Source organism: Leptinotarsa decemlineata, unplaced genomic scaffold (assembly GCF_025532065.1).
Source record: "Leptinotarsa decemlineata unplaced genomic scaffold, Ldec_3_MD MMD2_tig00001393_RagTag_RagTag, whole genome shotgun sequence".
Classification (NCBI taxonomy): Eukaryota; Metazoa; Arthropoda; class Insecta; order Coleoptera; family Chrysomelidae; genus Leptinotarsa; species Leptinotarsa decemlineata.
The window spans coordinates 5,711,164-5,727,738 of NW_027412562.1; the positions used below are offsets into that span (position 1 = coordinate 5,711,164).

Genomic DNA, 16,575 nt, shown 5'->3' on the forward strand with positions numbered 1-16,575 from the left:
TTGAATACATTCAAAAGTATTATTGTATCTGTGAATGTACAGAACATGCGAGGACTAAAATATCGTGTTGTTAATTATCTGATCAATTCCAAACATGGTGCTGAACAACCTTCAGAAATATCAAATATATGCACACTTCTATACATTTTTTCAGCCAATTGTGAAATTCGCCTCGAAGACAGAAGTATAATAATCGAGTGACTAGCTGCAGTGCAATTGCTACCTGCATGATATTTTCGACCCATGTCCAATATTCTATTTTCGACTGTATACATTTATGTTTCTACCAAATCGTCCTTATTTGGTGTTCTGTGGTCCGTGAACATGTTTAGTATTCGATCATCTACATTATAATGAATTTTCCATTCTGAATTAGCCCACCCTTTCTTCCCTCATAATAAACCTCATAATAAACATATAGTCCTGCTAGAGTTTTTTCTAAGCAATCGAAACCAAGTTGTTACTGGAACAATAATACTCAAATATCTCAGAATCTTATGATGCACTGTTTGGAACCTTTGGTGTAGTAATGAATATTACTGGAGTTTTTTCCCAACACCAAATCGTTATTTTCAACACCTCGACACGTGTTTCGATCACCAAGTGATCATCTTCAAAGAGGAAGATTAAAACATTTTAATATTCCTCTTTGAAGATGATCACTTGGTGATCGAAACACGTGTCGAGGTGTTGAAAATAACGAATTGGTGTTGGGAAAAATCTCCAGTGATATTCATGTCTCGAAGCGTTTCACAAGACTCAATCTTAGGACCTTTTCTCTATGTAGTTACGCGATTGACCTCATAAGATATCTCAACATCACCAACAACTTTGAACCTACTGTAGTTATACCGATGAAGTTAATGTATCTTCAACTCGTAATGATTTGAATGCTTTTTGATTATTGCAGCTGAAAACAATCTGCAACATGATCTAAACTGTGAATTTTTTGTTACTAGTATCAGTATATTAGAAATTTTTTCGACGTCAACTGAAGTTCTAGGTATATTTAAAAAAAAACTTGATTTGAATCTCCCATATCGACAACCTTTGCACATAACCGAAAAAATCGTGCTCTTTCGCAAGGTTTACGGCCATCATTACAGTAAAAAGATGATGCCAACTCACCTTTAAAATGGCGTTTTGAACTGGGGAAATTATTCCTCTGTGAACAGAATGAACAGTCTACAGACATGCACCGTACACATTTTGGAAAAACGTTTTTCAACTACTACATCTACTGATCGTACTGCCCTTTTTCACAAAAATTATGTGACAGGTACAACCCCCAATTTTTTAAATGGGAAGTATAGGTTTGTGATATATCATTTGGAAGGTCTCTTTATTCTCTATTCAGAAATGTTATCGCTTTCAAGTTTATTGAAACAATTAAGATAAAATAAATTAAAATTGTGAAATGTAGAATACGAAAAATGTTTATATGAAAGTAGCTGTTTCAGGAGGATTTTCTTTCAGTTTATATCTGAAAGTTACTTCTTTGCATGATCTACACATTCATGTATAGAGTTTCAAATTGATTACTTCCTTCCTTTCTTTGGAAGATTCTCTCATCCCTTTATTTTGTATCAGATGGAGTAGTAGAAAGCCAAAAACTTTCTTTCCCAAAAAACGAAAAATAACTATGAATGTTAACGAAGTAGATGTTCAAAATGTTCACTGTGAACGTCATGGCAATATTCTAATCTCCAATAAAACTGTCTTCTAACATTATTCAACATATCAGGCGTGACCGACCTAATCGTAAGCGTTATTTGTTCTTTCAACTCATTCAAATCTGAAGGTTTAGTTTTGTACACATTGCTCTTTCCATATCCTCGTGGCGCTGGCCATTCAATCGATCCTCGCCTCTCTATCCACCGATTGGGAAATGTTGTATCGAGGTATTGCCTGACATTAACTTGGTAAAATGGAGGTGCTCCTTCCTACTGAAACCATACCGTATTCACTGGAACTTGAGGGTTTCCTGGATCAGGATATAAATTTGTTAAACTTGGAATGATATCGTTTCGAAGAAGTGCCAAATAATTATCGCCAGCCCTGCCCAAACATTATATTGCGTGTGTTCTTCTCTCATCCAGTGAGGATTTTTCGTTGACCAGTAACGGCAATTTTGTCGATTAGCATGACCGTTAAGAGACAAAGTACACTCATCAGAAAACATAACGTCTTCTAATTGGATAATATTGTTATCCAACATGTCCATCATTTGCTCACAAAAATAAGTTCTTCTATCAAAATTGTCTTCCATGAGCTCCTGAGTAGGTATCATTTTATAGGGATGCATTTTTCTCCTTTCAATATGTTTACTATCGGTGTATGGCTAACATTGAATGTAGTGGATGCCTGTCTACTCGATGTATGTAGGATTTCCTCAAACTCAAGCATCACATCTAATTTGAGTTCATCACTCATTGCATTGACAGCTGCTTTTATTATCTGCCCCACATGACCAAGCTCGCGAAACTGTGTCTCTATTTTGCTTATTGTTCTTTGAGATATGGGCGATAAATTAGGAAATTTCTCATGAAATAGGCGAGCTACTTCCTGTTGTGTTCGGGTTTTATCTCCGTAACCAATCATTTGCAAAACTGTATTTTATGCATTTCCGTTAATCCAATCATTTGTCAGACTTGAAGTTAACAAACTCTAAACTTCAATGAAAATATTGACAACTAATGTTGTAACATACAAAACAAGTTAACAAGTGAAGGAAGTGAAGAAATTTGTTTTGGAGAATCGTCGAATCGCTACTGAGGAAGTTGCCGAGGATGTCGACATATCGGTTGGCTCATGCCATGCAATTTTTTCGTAATTGTTGACATAGAGCGTGTGGTAGCGAAGTTCGTTTCAAAACTGATGGCAAATCATGGGTATATGATTATGACATCGAAACCAAAGTTCAATCGTCCCTATGAAAAATCCCAGAATAGCTAAGACCAAAAAGCACGCCAAGTTCGATCAAATGCCAAAGTTTTGCTTCGTTTTCAATTCTTTAACCAAAAACCATACCAAAATCATGCCTCAGCCAACGTATTCACCAGATTTGGCCCACTGCGACCAGTTCCCAGGATTATAGAGATCCATAAAAGGATGACGTTTTGTAGCGATTGAGGAGATAAAAACTGAATCGCTGAGAGGGCTTAAGGACATACCAGAAGTGTATTATACCTGAAGAGAACTACTTTGAAGAGGACGAAAGATAAATTGATGAATAAATAAATATGTTTTGGGAAAAATGAAAATTCACCTTATTTTCTAAATAGACAGCATACCTAGGCCTGTCAAAGGACACGCCTTGCTGGACTCAACTGTCCTTTAACAAAGCACTTGTGGTTCAGCCTAGCACCACTGATGAGACCTATGGCGGGGCAAAACAGGTGTTCAATCACGGATGCTTTGTTTTTGGGCTTTGGTTTCAATGTATGCCTGTGTTCTAGTCTAATTTTGGGGATGGTTTGGTAGTCTCAGGGTTTTTATAATATATCCTTGTATTATAGACTACGTTCATTTCATTTTCGGTTTTCACACTATTTTTAGTAAAAAAAGTTGTTCATTATCTCTTGACAAATATCCTTGGCACTTTTTCAAAATGAAGAATTCAAACGTTACTCTTTCAGTTTCAATTTGTGGATTAATAATGTATTAATTGGTACATTCAGCTAATTAAAATTGTTTTTGATGGCGTAAAATTATCCAATTATGGGATAATAACCTACTTGAACTAAATACCATCTAATATAAACCATGTCCGATTATTGTCAGTGCTATCCGCACACAACAATAACCCTTTTTAAAAAATTGGCACGAAGACGCGCTGTTTGTTGAAAAACTTAGATCATGCCATCAAAAATAAAATGTACACTCACCTATAAGTCCAAGGATAGACGTAAACAAAGTTTTTTTTAGACGACCTCAACGAGAGGCAGTTTCAAAAAGCGGTTTGTGATCGCAAAATAAACAATACCGAGCGTAACTAAAACAATTTCTTTTTTGCGTTCGCGATTTCAGTTCGAACTGGGATCGCAAAACTACTAAACCCGCGCACTTTTCGTACGAGTCGCGAGGAAGGATTCTGTAATACGTCACGCAATCGTTCTTTTCCGATGTTTCTCGCTCACCTTTTCATGCCCATAATTGCTGGCTTGATTGACCATGAAAATCGAGTAATGAAAGAAACTGACCGTGTGTCTGTTGTATAATTTCGGTACGTTTTTATGACGCATTTTCTAAAACCTTCCTATTTATATAGAAATGATGAAAGTTTCAAAAGCATAAAAATGTCCACAAAAGCGAATATGAACACGTTAGAAATGAATAATAATAATAATGATAATAATCGTCGCAGGACTTGATACAATATAAGCGTAACCTCTATAAGGCCTGGATCGATTACCGTAAGGCATTTGATACAATATCGCTTGAACTCATCTTGCATTTGCCTTGCCGGTACCGGACAAAATAGTGAGATGCATTGAACAACTGATACTACTCTGACGAACTCGCTTCACCATAATATCTGGTCAAGCCAGAGTCCAAACAGGGTGGGTCACTTTCAGAAGGGGTGTATCTCAGCGCGATTTCCTCAGTCCACTTCTCTTCTGCATCTCACTATTGCCATTATCCGTTGCGAACAGAAATATTCGAGGGTATAACTGCGGCACCCTCGGAAACCGGAGGCACAAGGTCACCCATTTGTTTTATACGGATGATCTCAAACTTTATGCCTCTGGAGTGAAGGATCTCCATCATTCCTTGAGGATGTGTAGCTAGTAGATGGAAGCATCCTACACCATCTGGAAGAGGAACAACGGGGTGGAGCTACGGGGTGGAACAACGCCACTCACCAGAGGTAAAGCAGTAAAGAACTCTCTCCGCGGCAAGTATCACCACAAACTTCGACAGATCTGGTCATCGGAACTGTCGGGAAAGAACAAAGTTGCTGCAACAAATATGCTTGCCGTTCCAATCTTACTCTACTGGTTTGGAGTAGTGAAGTGGACTCGGTAGGAGCTGTATCAACTCGACGTAAAGACCCGAAAAATGATGCATCTCTATAGGAGTTTGCATCCCAAATCGTTCGTTCCACGGTTGTACTTCCCCCGACAACAGGGAGGCCGTAGACTTTTGAGTTTGGAGTGTCTACATGACAGAATGGTACTGAATATAGCCTGTAAACTCGCCAGGAGTTCCGATCCCCTTCTCTGCATGGTCCGTGACCATGAGAGAGCAGGAATTGAAGCATTTCTCTTTAGGGTAGCTGCCCGAGCAGCTGATGAACTCGGTATAGTTTTCGACTCTGAACGAGGTGACCACAACTCTGTCACCGAGTTGGAACCCGTTTAGCAAAAAGCTCATATAAAAGCCGCAGAGATCACCTCACTTCTGCGGAAACACAAGGATAAGCCAATGCATGGAGTCTTCTTCAATAACATTGAAGACCTTGGCTTATCAAAGCGCCTGACGTTCGCTTTCCTCAAGTCGAAGTGGACTGAAGTCGGAAACTGAGCGGTTCATCATGGCTTGCCAGGATGGTGTCTTCAACACATTAGTCTACCGCAGTCGCGTGATGGGAATAGAGGTTCCTGACACATGGTGCAGGGCCTGCCGCGAGGCGCCCGAGACCCTAATGCACTTGCCATTAGCATGTCCAGCGTAAACGGTCTCTGCCTATATCCATCGACATAACGCGGCCCTTAGAGTGCTATATTACCATCTACGGCACTCTTACGGTATTGACGAGACACCGGTGTTGCCCTACGCTCCGGGGGATATAGAATCCGTTGTGGGGAACGAGAAGTGCCGAATTTATTGGAACTATTCGTCACCCACCCTCAGGCTCATACAAGCTAATAAGCCTGATGTAGTCCTTCTCGACCACCAGAGCAAAACGATGCGTCGGTGAAACTAAGAGGCCATTGAAAGTTCGCATTGCTAAGCACAAAAAACACACACAGCGAGGAGAAACCAGCAAATCCGGAATAGCAGAGCATGTTTGGACTCATCAACATAACATCAAGTGGGCTCAAGCTGAAATCATCCACAAAGAGGAACACTGGTTTAGGAGAAAATTCAAAGAAGCCGCGAGGGGATAGGTGAAAGCACTCGAATGACCTATAAATATTCAGATCTCGTAGGAATAAGTCCAGTTATCACCCGAAGACGATTGTGGATACTAACAATCGAAACGTCGTGACATAACTTGGTTTGAAATCTTATAATTTTTATTTTTCTTTTTTTTTTTTGTTAATAATATTTTAAATTTTTTAATTTTTTCAGCTTTTATTAATATTTCAATTTTTTATTGTTTATTTGTTTGGTTGCTGCTTGTATGTTATTTCTTTGTAATTTCAGTTTTTTGTTTAATAAAATTGTTATTTTCGGTTAATCTTATTAGTTTTTATAATTTTTCCAGGGTTTTCAAATCAATTTATATTATATTTGACAATGGAAGTCCGAACTCATGAAATCTGCTCATCATGGAGCATATGATAATGCGAAACAATATAAGGTGATTCATTTGAAAAAAATTGATGACATGCTCTAGGGGTACGATAGGGGAAGTAACATCAAATGTGAATATGTCAAAATGTGTCTCCTTGTATACTATTGTTGATGTGTTTTTTTATTTTTCCTGAAAATCATTGAAATCATTGTACCAAAAGTTATTCAGGGTGGCTCGTTTCAAATGGAGTACACTGTATATTTTTTGAGCTTGGTGAAAGGTTGATTGATTTTGACATTATTCGATTAATTGGATGTACTTATTGTGAGAAGATATTTTTTTATCTTTCGTTAGAAGCTTCCTAATGGCAAAGGTTTATGTTCAATGGGTATCCTATTATATGAGTTGTCAATATGGGAAGTGAAAGATCCGCGAAATAGAGGAAGTTTTATGTTGTGATATTGTTAAATGGTGTACGTCAGTTCTAAAGGATATTTTTTCAAAAATAGGGTTTTTTGTTTTACGGAATTTTTTAAAAAATGTTGCAGAATGAAATGTTCGTTTGGATTTCATATTCAACCCACTGTCCCGAACAGATAGAAAATGTGTTCCCGTTTCCTCGTACCCGTAATGAGCCTAATGCATGCATTCTGGAGCTTTTGGATTCTAAAACTATCACTCTTCAAAACTCCCAGACCATACACCACGTCAGGGTAGTTGGCAAGAACTAAAGTGAAAGAACTAAAGCATCGCTGAGTATAATTTTATATTTTTTATTAAGAAATGCTCTGCTGGAATATATCATTTTCTAATTTGCGCAACCCCGTTTCAGAATTTGCGAAATGTGTGTTATAAAACGAAGACTGTTGTCAAGTTTTTTGTAACTCCTTTCAAGGTAAGTCCTGTTCCATCTATTACAATATTTATGAGGCCAGAACAACAATTTCTTGCTGCTGTTCTACCAAAGAGCATGACATTAGATTTGGATGCATTAACAGATAGGCAATATTTAGTTGACAAGGATAATAACATATCAAGATAGGTATTTATTTGCCAGAGGGCCTCGTTAATTGAATTCTTGTCGAATTCCATGTACAGCTGAGTATCGTCGGCATAATACTGCATAGCTGCAAATTGCAGTGACCTATGAAATTGAGATGTGTATAAAACGAACATGAAAGGGTCCAATATTGAGCCATGAGGAACACCGTTTTCAATTTGTATTAAATCAGATTTTTCGTTATTATACACAACTCTTTGAAAACAATTGCAAAGGTAACTTTTTAGTAGTGCTACAGCATGTATTGAAAACTCTAAGTAGCCCAAAATAGCAAAGAGGAGTTCATGGTGTATGCTATCGAACGCCTTAGAATAGTACAATAATATGAGAAAACAGAGTTTGTTATTATCAATAGATCTGTGCACATCATTCACAACTTTCAGGAGGGGAGTCGTACAACTGTGGTCAGGTCTGAACCCTAATTGACACCCAGGAAATATATCGAAGTCATCTGCAAGTTCAATATTTTTTCAAAAACTTTCGATAGCACACATACGATGCTAATTGGCTTAGATCTCCTAAACTTTTGGGGTTATAATTTTGGCCAATGGAAGAACATTTGCTTGCTTCCAGATGGATGGAAAGGAATTAGTCGATATGCAGTGATTGAATAACTGAGTGATATGTGGGAGGATTGTTAATCAGCAGTAAGCAACATTTTAATGCTTATCTCATCAGGTCCTACAGCATTCGACTTCATGTTTAGACTAAACTTATAAATTTCATCGTCATCAGTATCTTTATAGGAGAATATGGGATTGTTTATATTATTACCCGAAAATAAAATCATAATTTCATCATCAGGGGAAGAGTTGCAGTCGAATATACTCCAAAAAAATTTGTTGATATCTTCGACGTTCAGTAAGTGGTCTGGAATTGATTTGAGCTTTCTCGTATGGTGAATATTCAAATCGGATAAATCTTTTCATATCTGCTTACTTCTTGTAAGCCGATAATTGAGATATGCTCTTTTCTCCAGGTTCACAGTGCGATTGAGTAAATTCCTTAACTGTTTGTAATAATCCCAGTGATGCTGTAAATTTGTCTTTCTCCCTTAAGAGCTCTATCTCTCAGTTTAAACATGAGTTTCAGATTGTCTTCGAGCCAAGAGGCCCTTTTCTTGAATATCCACGAAAATGTTCTCAGAAATCCGTAATCCTACCGAAATATCCGCAGCAAAGATCTGAAACTAACTATTAGCAAATCGCTAATTCATTTGTTCATCAATTTCTATTTCGTCCCCTTCGAAAGAATCCCCCTCAGATATAATACATTTGTGCCAGCGTTTTTTTCTATCCTTGAAGCAGTTCTCATATACACTTTTTGGTATGGCTATGAGCTCTCTCAGGTATTCGGTATTTATCTCCTCTATCGACGAAAACGTCGTCCTTTTGTGGGTCTTTTCAATCTTGGAACAGGAAAAAGTTGCATAGGGTCAAATCTGATGGAAACGGTGGCTGAGGCATGATTGCGGTGTTGTTTTTACCAAAAAATAATTGACGAGTCAGCAAGTGTATTATCGTGATACAAACGCCATGATACCTATGTTTTCATACCACTTGTATTTGTAACTAACGTTACTGCCATATCTTCCTACAAGGACCTTTTTGAACGAATACAATAAACTGAAATAATTAACAATGTACACCCTCATATATCTATACACCACGGTCATTAAAGAGCGTCTATAAGTACCTACAGTCGATGTATATAGGCTGAGACCGCATATGCTGAACATGCTGACAGCAAGTGTATTAGGGTCTCAAACGCCTTGCGGTAGGCCCTACGCCTTATCTTAGGAATCAATATACCCTTCACGCGATTGAAGTAGAATAAGGTGTTGAATACACCATTCTGGCAGACCATGATGAATCCCTCATTTTCCCACTTTAGTACACTCTACCTAAGGAAAGTGAAGGTCAGGCACTTTGATGAGCCAAGGTCATCAATGTTGATGAAGAAGACCCCATACATCGGCTTATCCTTGTGTTGCCGCAGGAGTCGAGTGATCTCTTCGAGTTTTAATTGGGGCTTTTGCTGAACGGGTTCGAACTCGGTAACAGAGTTGTGATCAACTCGTTCAGTATCAAAAACTGAACCGAATTCACCAGCTGCTCCGGCCTCAAAAGAGATATGCTCCAATGCCTGCTGTCATGGTTGCGAACCATGGAGAAAAGGAGATCCGAACTCTTGACGACTTCACAGGCTCTATCCAGGCTCTATCCAAGAGTCCACGGGCTCCCTTTTGTCGGGGAAAGTACAGCCGAAGAACGGGCGATTTGAGATGCAAACGGTAAGCAAATTTGTTGCAGTAACTTTGTTATTTCTCGACAGTTCCGATGGCCAGATCTATCGGAGTTTGTAGTGATACTCGCCGCGGAGTTCCTCAGTGCTGTTACTTTTTGTGAGTCGCATTGTTTCGAAGTAAGTATACGTCTCTCTGGCATCCAGATGTTGCAGAATACTTCCATCTACTAGTTGCACATCCTCTCCGTAGTTCCCGCAACGTCCTCTTTTGAGATAGACCGTTGCACATCTGTCTATCCCTAATTTTATACCGATAGCATGCGTGTACTCTTCCACCATCCCCAAGGACTGATGGAAACCTTTTTGTGGTATTTATAGACTTGATACAAACATCAGACAGCGCTTTTTCCACCCGCCATAGATTTCATCAATGGTGCTAGACTGAACCAATAATACGTTCAAATTGATTAAAAACCTTGCAACACATCTAATATCAAAGGCAAAGACCTAGAGACATTATTTATCAAGTTCAGCTAGGATAAACATTCTGAATTTCCTGATGTCAACTCCAAGTGAAAGTAATTCAGTAAATCTCCACTAGATTTGACAAATAATTATTCGTACGAAATATGTTATATAGTCAATAGAAGAAACCATTAATCGAGAATTCATTCATTCACCGCTCACACAAAAAATTATGTTACTCCTGAAGCTAGCCAAACGCTTCAAAAAATATTTAGCTCCAAATGACAACTCAGCAGAACTCCCATGGATTTACCAAGATGAACCAATTCTCTGATTCAAATCCACTCAACATTTTTTTGTGCTTCGAAAATCAACAACTGCCGACTTGCTCTGTAGATTGAATTCAGAGCATTCGACAAGGTACCAATGAACAAATTACCTTTCAAATTAGAACACAGCTTCACCGGAGATTAACCGTATATTGGAAAATCAGGAAAAAAAATTCTGGCTGGTGTCTCGCAAGGTTCTGTTTTGGGGTCCCTCCTAGCATATGCTTCTGACTTTCCTATTCAATTTTTTCTCTTTCATATACTATATTGTGTAACACTCCTGTAAATGATATCTGGTTCAATTTCATATCGAATGTTTGGATGATTGCCACATTTTTTGTATGGGGATGGAGAAGTAGAGAGCCAAAACCTTTCTTACCTTAAAATCTGATCATTTTCTTTTTGTAGACGATAGTCATGCTGAACTTTGATGCGACATTAATTATAATCTGATAATCTTAAAAATTAAACATATTTCTCAATGTTGATAACTGTTACATTCAAATGTTGGTTTCAACAACCGAATTCTCAATTCAAAACAAGATCATTCCTGCAGTAGATAGTATAGGAAATATTTTCATTAAAAAACTGTATGCTCTGAATTCGTTGACAGTAATGCTATTCAAATTTTATAATTGAAAGGATGGTATTTTTGGGAAAGACAGGTTTTGGCTTTCTACTTTTCCATCTATTTACGAAAAAATCTGGGAATCTTCCAAAAAAAAGGAGAGAGCAAAAAATTTCAAGATGAACTGCAAAGGCAGACACAAAACTGGAAAAAAGTCCTCTCGAAACAACTACTTTCATATAAATATTGAATTACACGAACGAAATTTTGCCTTTTTCAAATATTATATTGTGTAACAATCCTGTGAATTATATCTGATTCAATTCTATTACGAATGTATGGATGATTTCCACTTTTCTGTATGGAGATTGTGAAGTAGAAAGCAAAAGTTTTTAAAAAAAACATTAAATGTACGATAAGATAGTCACATACATTGATTTTCAATTAAAAATGCGAAAAGCGAAAAAAAACATTTCTCCAATAAAAATGTTTCGAATCTTTTTTGAAATGTCCTACATTTTTATGATGTTTTATGATTTCTGGGAGTTTATTAAAAATTCGGAGCACAATGTAACTGGGAGCAAAATATGCACTATTCGCTTTCGCAAATGGAATATACATGAAATATACAATGGAATATACAATTATACAAAAAGGGTTTTTGTATAATTCATTGTTCATATATAAATAATTGTTTCGATAGTTTTGTTTCTTTCGTTAAATTCAATATTACCATGAAAAAAATTTTTTTGAGAAGGCTTTTTCTCACAGTTTTTTGACTGAAAGTTACTTCTTTGCATGACATACTAATCTTTGATTGAAATTGATTGATTTCTTTCTTTCGAAAGATCCTTCATTTTCAACAGTTTCATTTACCCTGTTTATTTGTTTAGGTCAAATTTAGTAATTACAGTTTGACCACCTCCCTGTTAACAGATTGATCTGAAATTTGGTACACACATTTATTTTTTTTGACAATACAATTTGATAAATTCTTTATCATTGTAAATCCAATATGGTCGCAGGTACAAAATGGCGAATTACATATTGTTTCACAATTACCTCAATATGGGTATCAAATGACAGAGCTCGACTAGTAGAATAGTAGTACACTTTGAAAAAGGTGCAAATTCAAGATAACCGCAGGCACAAAATGGCGGATAACATAATATCTTGTAATACCGAGGCACTAAATAAAATAACCAGAATGAGGAAAATTGAGTAAGAGAATTAGAAACTGAAAACTAAAAAATAATTAGTAGCGTAAAGTAGTAAATATGATCAATACCGTAGATTGCTGAGAAGAATGGTGTAATGACTGCTTCTAGGATTTTATATATTCATTATTTTTATTTTTAGTATATTATCTACATCATTATAATCTGGAAGAAAAAGCCCTCCTAAAACAGCTACTTTCATATAAACATTGAATTACACGAAAGAAAAAAATTCTTTCGGAACAAATACTTTCATATGAACACTGAATTATACAGAAGATATTTTTCTCTACTCAGTTTGTATTCCAAACATTCGTTATGGAATAAAATCAGATAGTATTCACAGGAGTTCTACTTCAAATGAATGGTAACAAATTGCACTTATATGGAACACTGTCATCCTCCCTGGTAGACATCGATGTTTCGCCATAAGACACTTACCTTATGGCTCTTCCGTACCAATCTGGGTAATATCATAAGAAAAAACCACACAATTCATTCATAAATTACGATTTTTTATGTCATGGAATAAGTTTGATCTACTCATGTCATCGATGACATGGTAATGATATTTATTCATTCACTTATTTGACTAAATCCCAGCCAGAAGGAATCTTGTTTATATTGAATGGGTTATTTTTTGGGAGTGATTAATTTTCGGGAAATACTACCACTCCATCTTGATACAAAAAAATGTAGGAATGAAAGTAGTAGAAAGCCAAAAACTTTCTATCCCAAAAATTTTTGATATATTTTTTAGTGTTCTACAGAACACAAAGTTGTGTTCAACATTTTCGATTTGGATAAAATACAATATTTTTTTTCAAATCGTATTAATTTCTGATCGCAATAAACTGTGAATATACGAAATGAATGAATTTGTTTCATCAGCAAGTACCTACGTCGTTCTTAGTCGCAAATGTTGGGGAAAATACTGTTTTTGGGTACGACTTTACATATAACGTATAAAAGAGGTTGTTCGGATTTCGGATTAAAGTGAAACAGACAATGGATGTATTCGTATAAAATTCTATTTTTCCAATGGAAACAATAGACACCATTATTCTATTAGTTGAATTCAACTACCACTATACACATTTCAGTACATCATATTCATAAAAATTTCTTTCTATTTCTTCTACTTCTTTGATTTTTTGTAAATTTCTTCAAACTGATCGAGTCTAATTTAGTACATTCCACATCGTCAATAGTATCAAAACCCACGACTTTTTCCCTTTCAACAGCATTTTGTATCGATCCATTATTTCTTCTGATAGTTGATCCTTGTTTGTCAACCAGTTCTCCACTCAAAAGGTCCTTCTTAATATTTCCTAGAGATGTACGCAACATTTTCATTTCTGATAAAGCAATTTGGGCAAGCCTGCCTTCGGGACTTTTCAATGGCTCGTAAAGGAAATATTTGATTGCTTCCTTCAGATTGGTTTCGGACTCATCGAGCATAGCTACAAGGGCATGTATGTCGATGGATCTGTTTTGATATTGTTTATGAGCTAGATCCACCATAGCTGATTGGAGTTGGTATAATGAAATAGCTGCAACAATAAATAAATTCATTTCAACATAAAACTCAAAAATGTCTGAAGTGCAGCTTGTCAAATGTAGGAAGCGACTTCAAAGTCTCGGCTTGAGACATCTCCTAATTAAAACCTTTCCTAAGATGCGCGTGTGGGAAAACCCTTAAAGACGATCGGAGCTCAGTCTTAACGACAATCTTGTAGTTTCCACTTTGGTGGAGTGGAGAAAATGGCATTCGAATCGAAATTGAAACGAAAAGTTTCGTGTGGTCAAGCGAGAGAAGTAATTGCTTATGTTCTTTTTTTCATGCAACGAGAAGCTGATAATGGCATAAGCATGGACCTGAAAAAAGTTCAAGAGCGTTGGATGTAAGTTTGAATAGCATTGAAATAATGGCTCGTGAAATAAAAACAATTGAAAATGGTGACTTATCTTTTTTTCAACACCTAATGAAAAAATACATAGAAAAGCATCAAAATCTAATTTTGATGGTTTCGACAAGGACCTTTTTCATCGATATACAGCGTGACTCACGGTCGATGGTTTCTGGAAAACACAAAGCATGATTTTTCTGAAAATTTCACCTCTCACATTTCCTTACCTGTTCTATCGATCTAAAATATTTTCAGCATTGCGGCGTTGCCACTTCTATCAAAAAGTCTTAGCAATTATTTTTTTTTAATGGAACACCCCGTATATTGATACATTTTTGGAATCGCTCTAATATTTTAATACTTTTTTGTTAATAATGTTCTATACCTATCTCTATCTGTTTTTGAGATAAAAAATAAATTGTGCTAAATATGGTCCAAAACATAGCCTTAATTGAAATTAAGTACATCAGTACTCTCAATTCATGAAAAGTTGATATTTTGATGATAGTTTGGACAAACTCGAAATATTCAAATAACACCAAGAAATCTACTCCATATCATACAGGGCGTGCTGAAATTACTATTATTTCCATTGTGCATAAAACTAGTCGAAAGTTCATTTTTTCAAATGAAACCCCCTGTATATTACTCGAAAAATTGAAAGATGGTGAAAAATGCTTCAAGATGATATACATGTCGCTATACCTAAATCGTCAAGTTTTCTCAATAAAGCCGTTTTTGTGGAAAAATAGTTATTCACGTTTTACCTACAAGTGTTAAAAGTGGCATTTTATTTTGTGAGTGGGGATTATTGCAAAACGAGCGTCAGCAAGTGGAGCAAACTCACGAGCAAAATAAAATCACTTTTAACAAATGTATCAGACAAATTTTTTTGTATAACGTTCCTGCTGATAATAAAAAAAATTATAGGGTCCATGGGATTTGAACACACGATCTTTGGATTACAAGGCATATGTTACAACTACATACGACAACTCACGTTATTTTAAGGAGGATTATTGGTTAGTCATGAAGGACTTTCTACAGTTGGACTGAATACTACTTTGTCATCGTCAGTAACTTCACAGGGATTTAATATTACCAATAGCACAAACTGCATGTGTGAATTTTTCTAAATGATTTTTTGGTAGGTGTTCTGATTGAAGTGTTTCTATCAAAGAGATTTTCAATTATTATATAGTTGTACAAAAAATTATTTTTAAAGAATTTGATTTCTAGGTAGCCATGGAAATATCAAGCTTATGACAGTTTGGTGACTTTTATAAGTAATTGATAAATGGTTATTGACGGTGATTCAAAAAATCGCCAAAAATGAATGCAAATATTGATTATTCAAACGAAGTTCTTATGAAATTATTTATCATACGCGGACAGTGTGATCAAATCATTGCCAGAACTTGTAGAAAATTCAACCAAATGTATCCTGAATTAACACCAATGAACGAGAGGAAGTTTGTAAGATTAACTATGGCTCCATGTTAAAAGCGCCTTCAACATTACCAAAACCTGTTAATTCAAATGAGGACAATACTGTTAACGTTTTGGCATATTTTTATGCATATCCAGAAGCTTTCATTCGCAGTGCAGAAAAAGATTTAGATGTATCACATGCTTCAGTACAACGAATTTTGAAAAATCACGGAATGCATCCGTATAAATTTACCAAAGTTCAAGCTCTAAAAGCAGAAGACTTCGAACGTAGAATGCATTTTTGTGTACACGTTACATAAGAACTTCGTTTGAATAATCGATATTTGCATTCATTTTGGAAGATGATTCGAAACACCGTCGATAACTCTTTGTAAATTACTTATAAAAGTAACCGAACTGCTATAAGCTTGATAATTCCACTGCTACCTAAATCCAAATAATAATAATAATAATCGATTTTATTGCCAGAAAATCACAACATATACATATAGATACCTATACATACAAAGTGAAAGAAAAGTAGATATATATATATATATACATACATATAAATACACATATATATATATATAACATTTACATTTCTGACAAAAAGCAGATTTCGTGCTTTCTCGACAGGAGTTGAGAAGCAGCGCTCTTCCACTCAACCTGCAATTCTAAAAAAAAAAAATGTTTCTAGAAGAAGCGACTTTATTGAGAAAACTTGGCCATTTAGGTATTGGGACATGATATATCATCTTGAAGCATTTTTCACCATCTTTCAATTTATCGAGTAACATACTTTTGACTACTTTTATGCACAATGGAAATAATAGTAATTTTAGCACGCCCTGTATGATATGGAGTCGAATTCTTGGTGTTATT

At 35.9% G+C, this 16,575-nt stretch overlaps 2 protein-coding genes across 2 annotated transcripts in view; both read right to left on the reverse strand.

The window, feature by feature from the left end:
* LOC111513706 (uncharacterized) overlaps positions 1–4,086 on the reverse strand; it is a 50,958-nt gene extending 46,872 nt beyond the window's left edge. The window contains exon 1 of the mRNA XM_074175883.1: positions 3,888–4,086. The gene's annotated coding sequence lies outside the window, so the exon portion shown is untranslated. The remainder of the gene's footprint in view (positions 1–3,887) is intronic.
* A 9,278-nt stretch (positions 4,087–13,364) lies between these two features.
* The window catches only part of LOC111511717 (SET domain-containing protein SmydA-8), a 31,391-nt gene continuing 28,180 nt past the window's right edge, over positions 13,365–16,575 (reverse strand). The window contains exon 8 of the mRNA XM_074175891.1: positions 13,365–13,902. Coding sequence (XP_074031992.1) covers positions 13,463–13,902 — 440 coding nt within the window. The 3' untranslated portion in view covers positions 13,365–13,462. The remainder of the gene's footprint in view (positions 13,903–16,575) is intronic.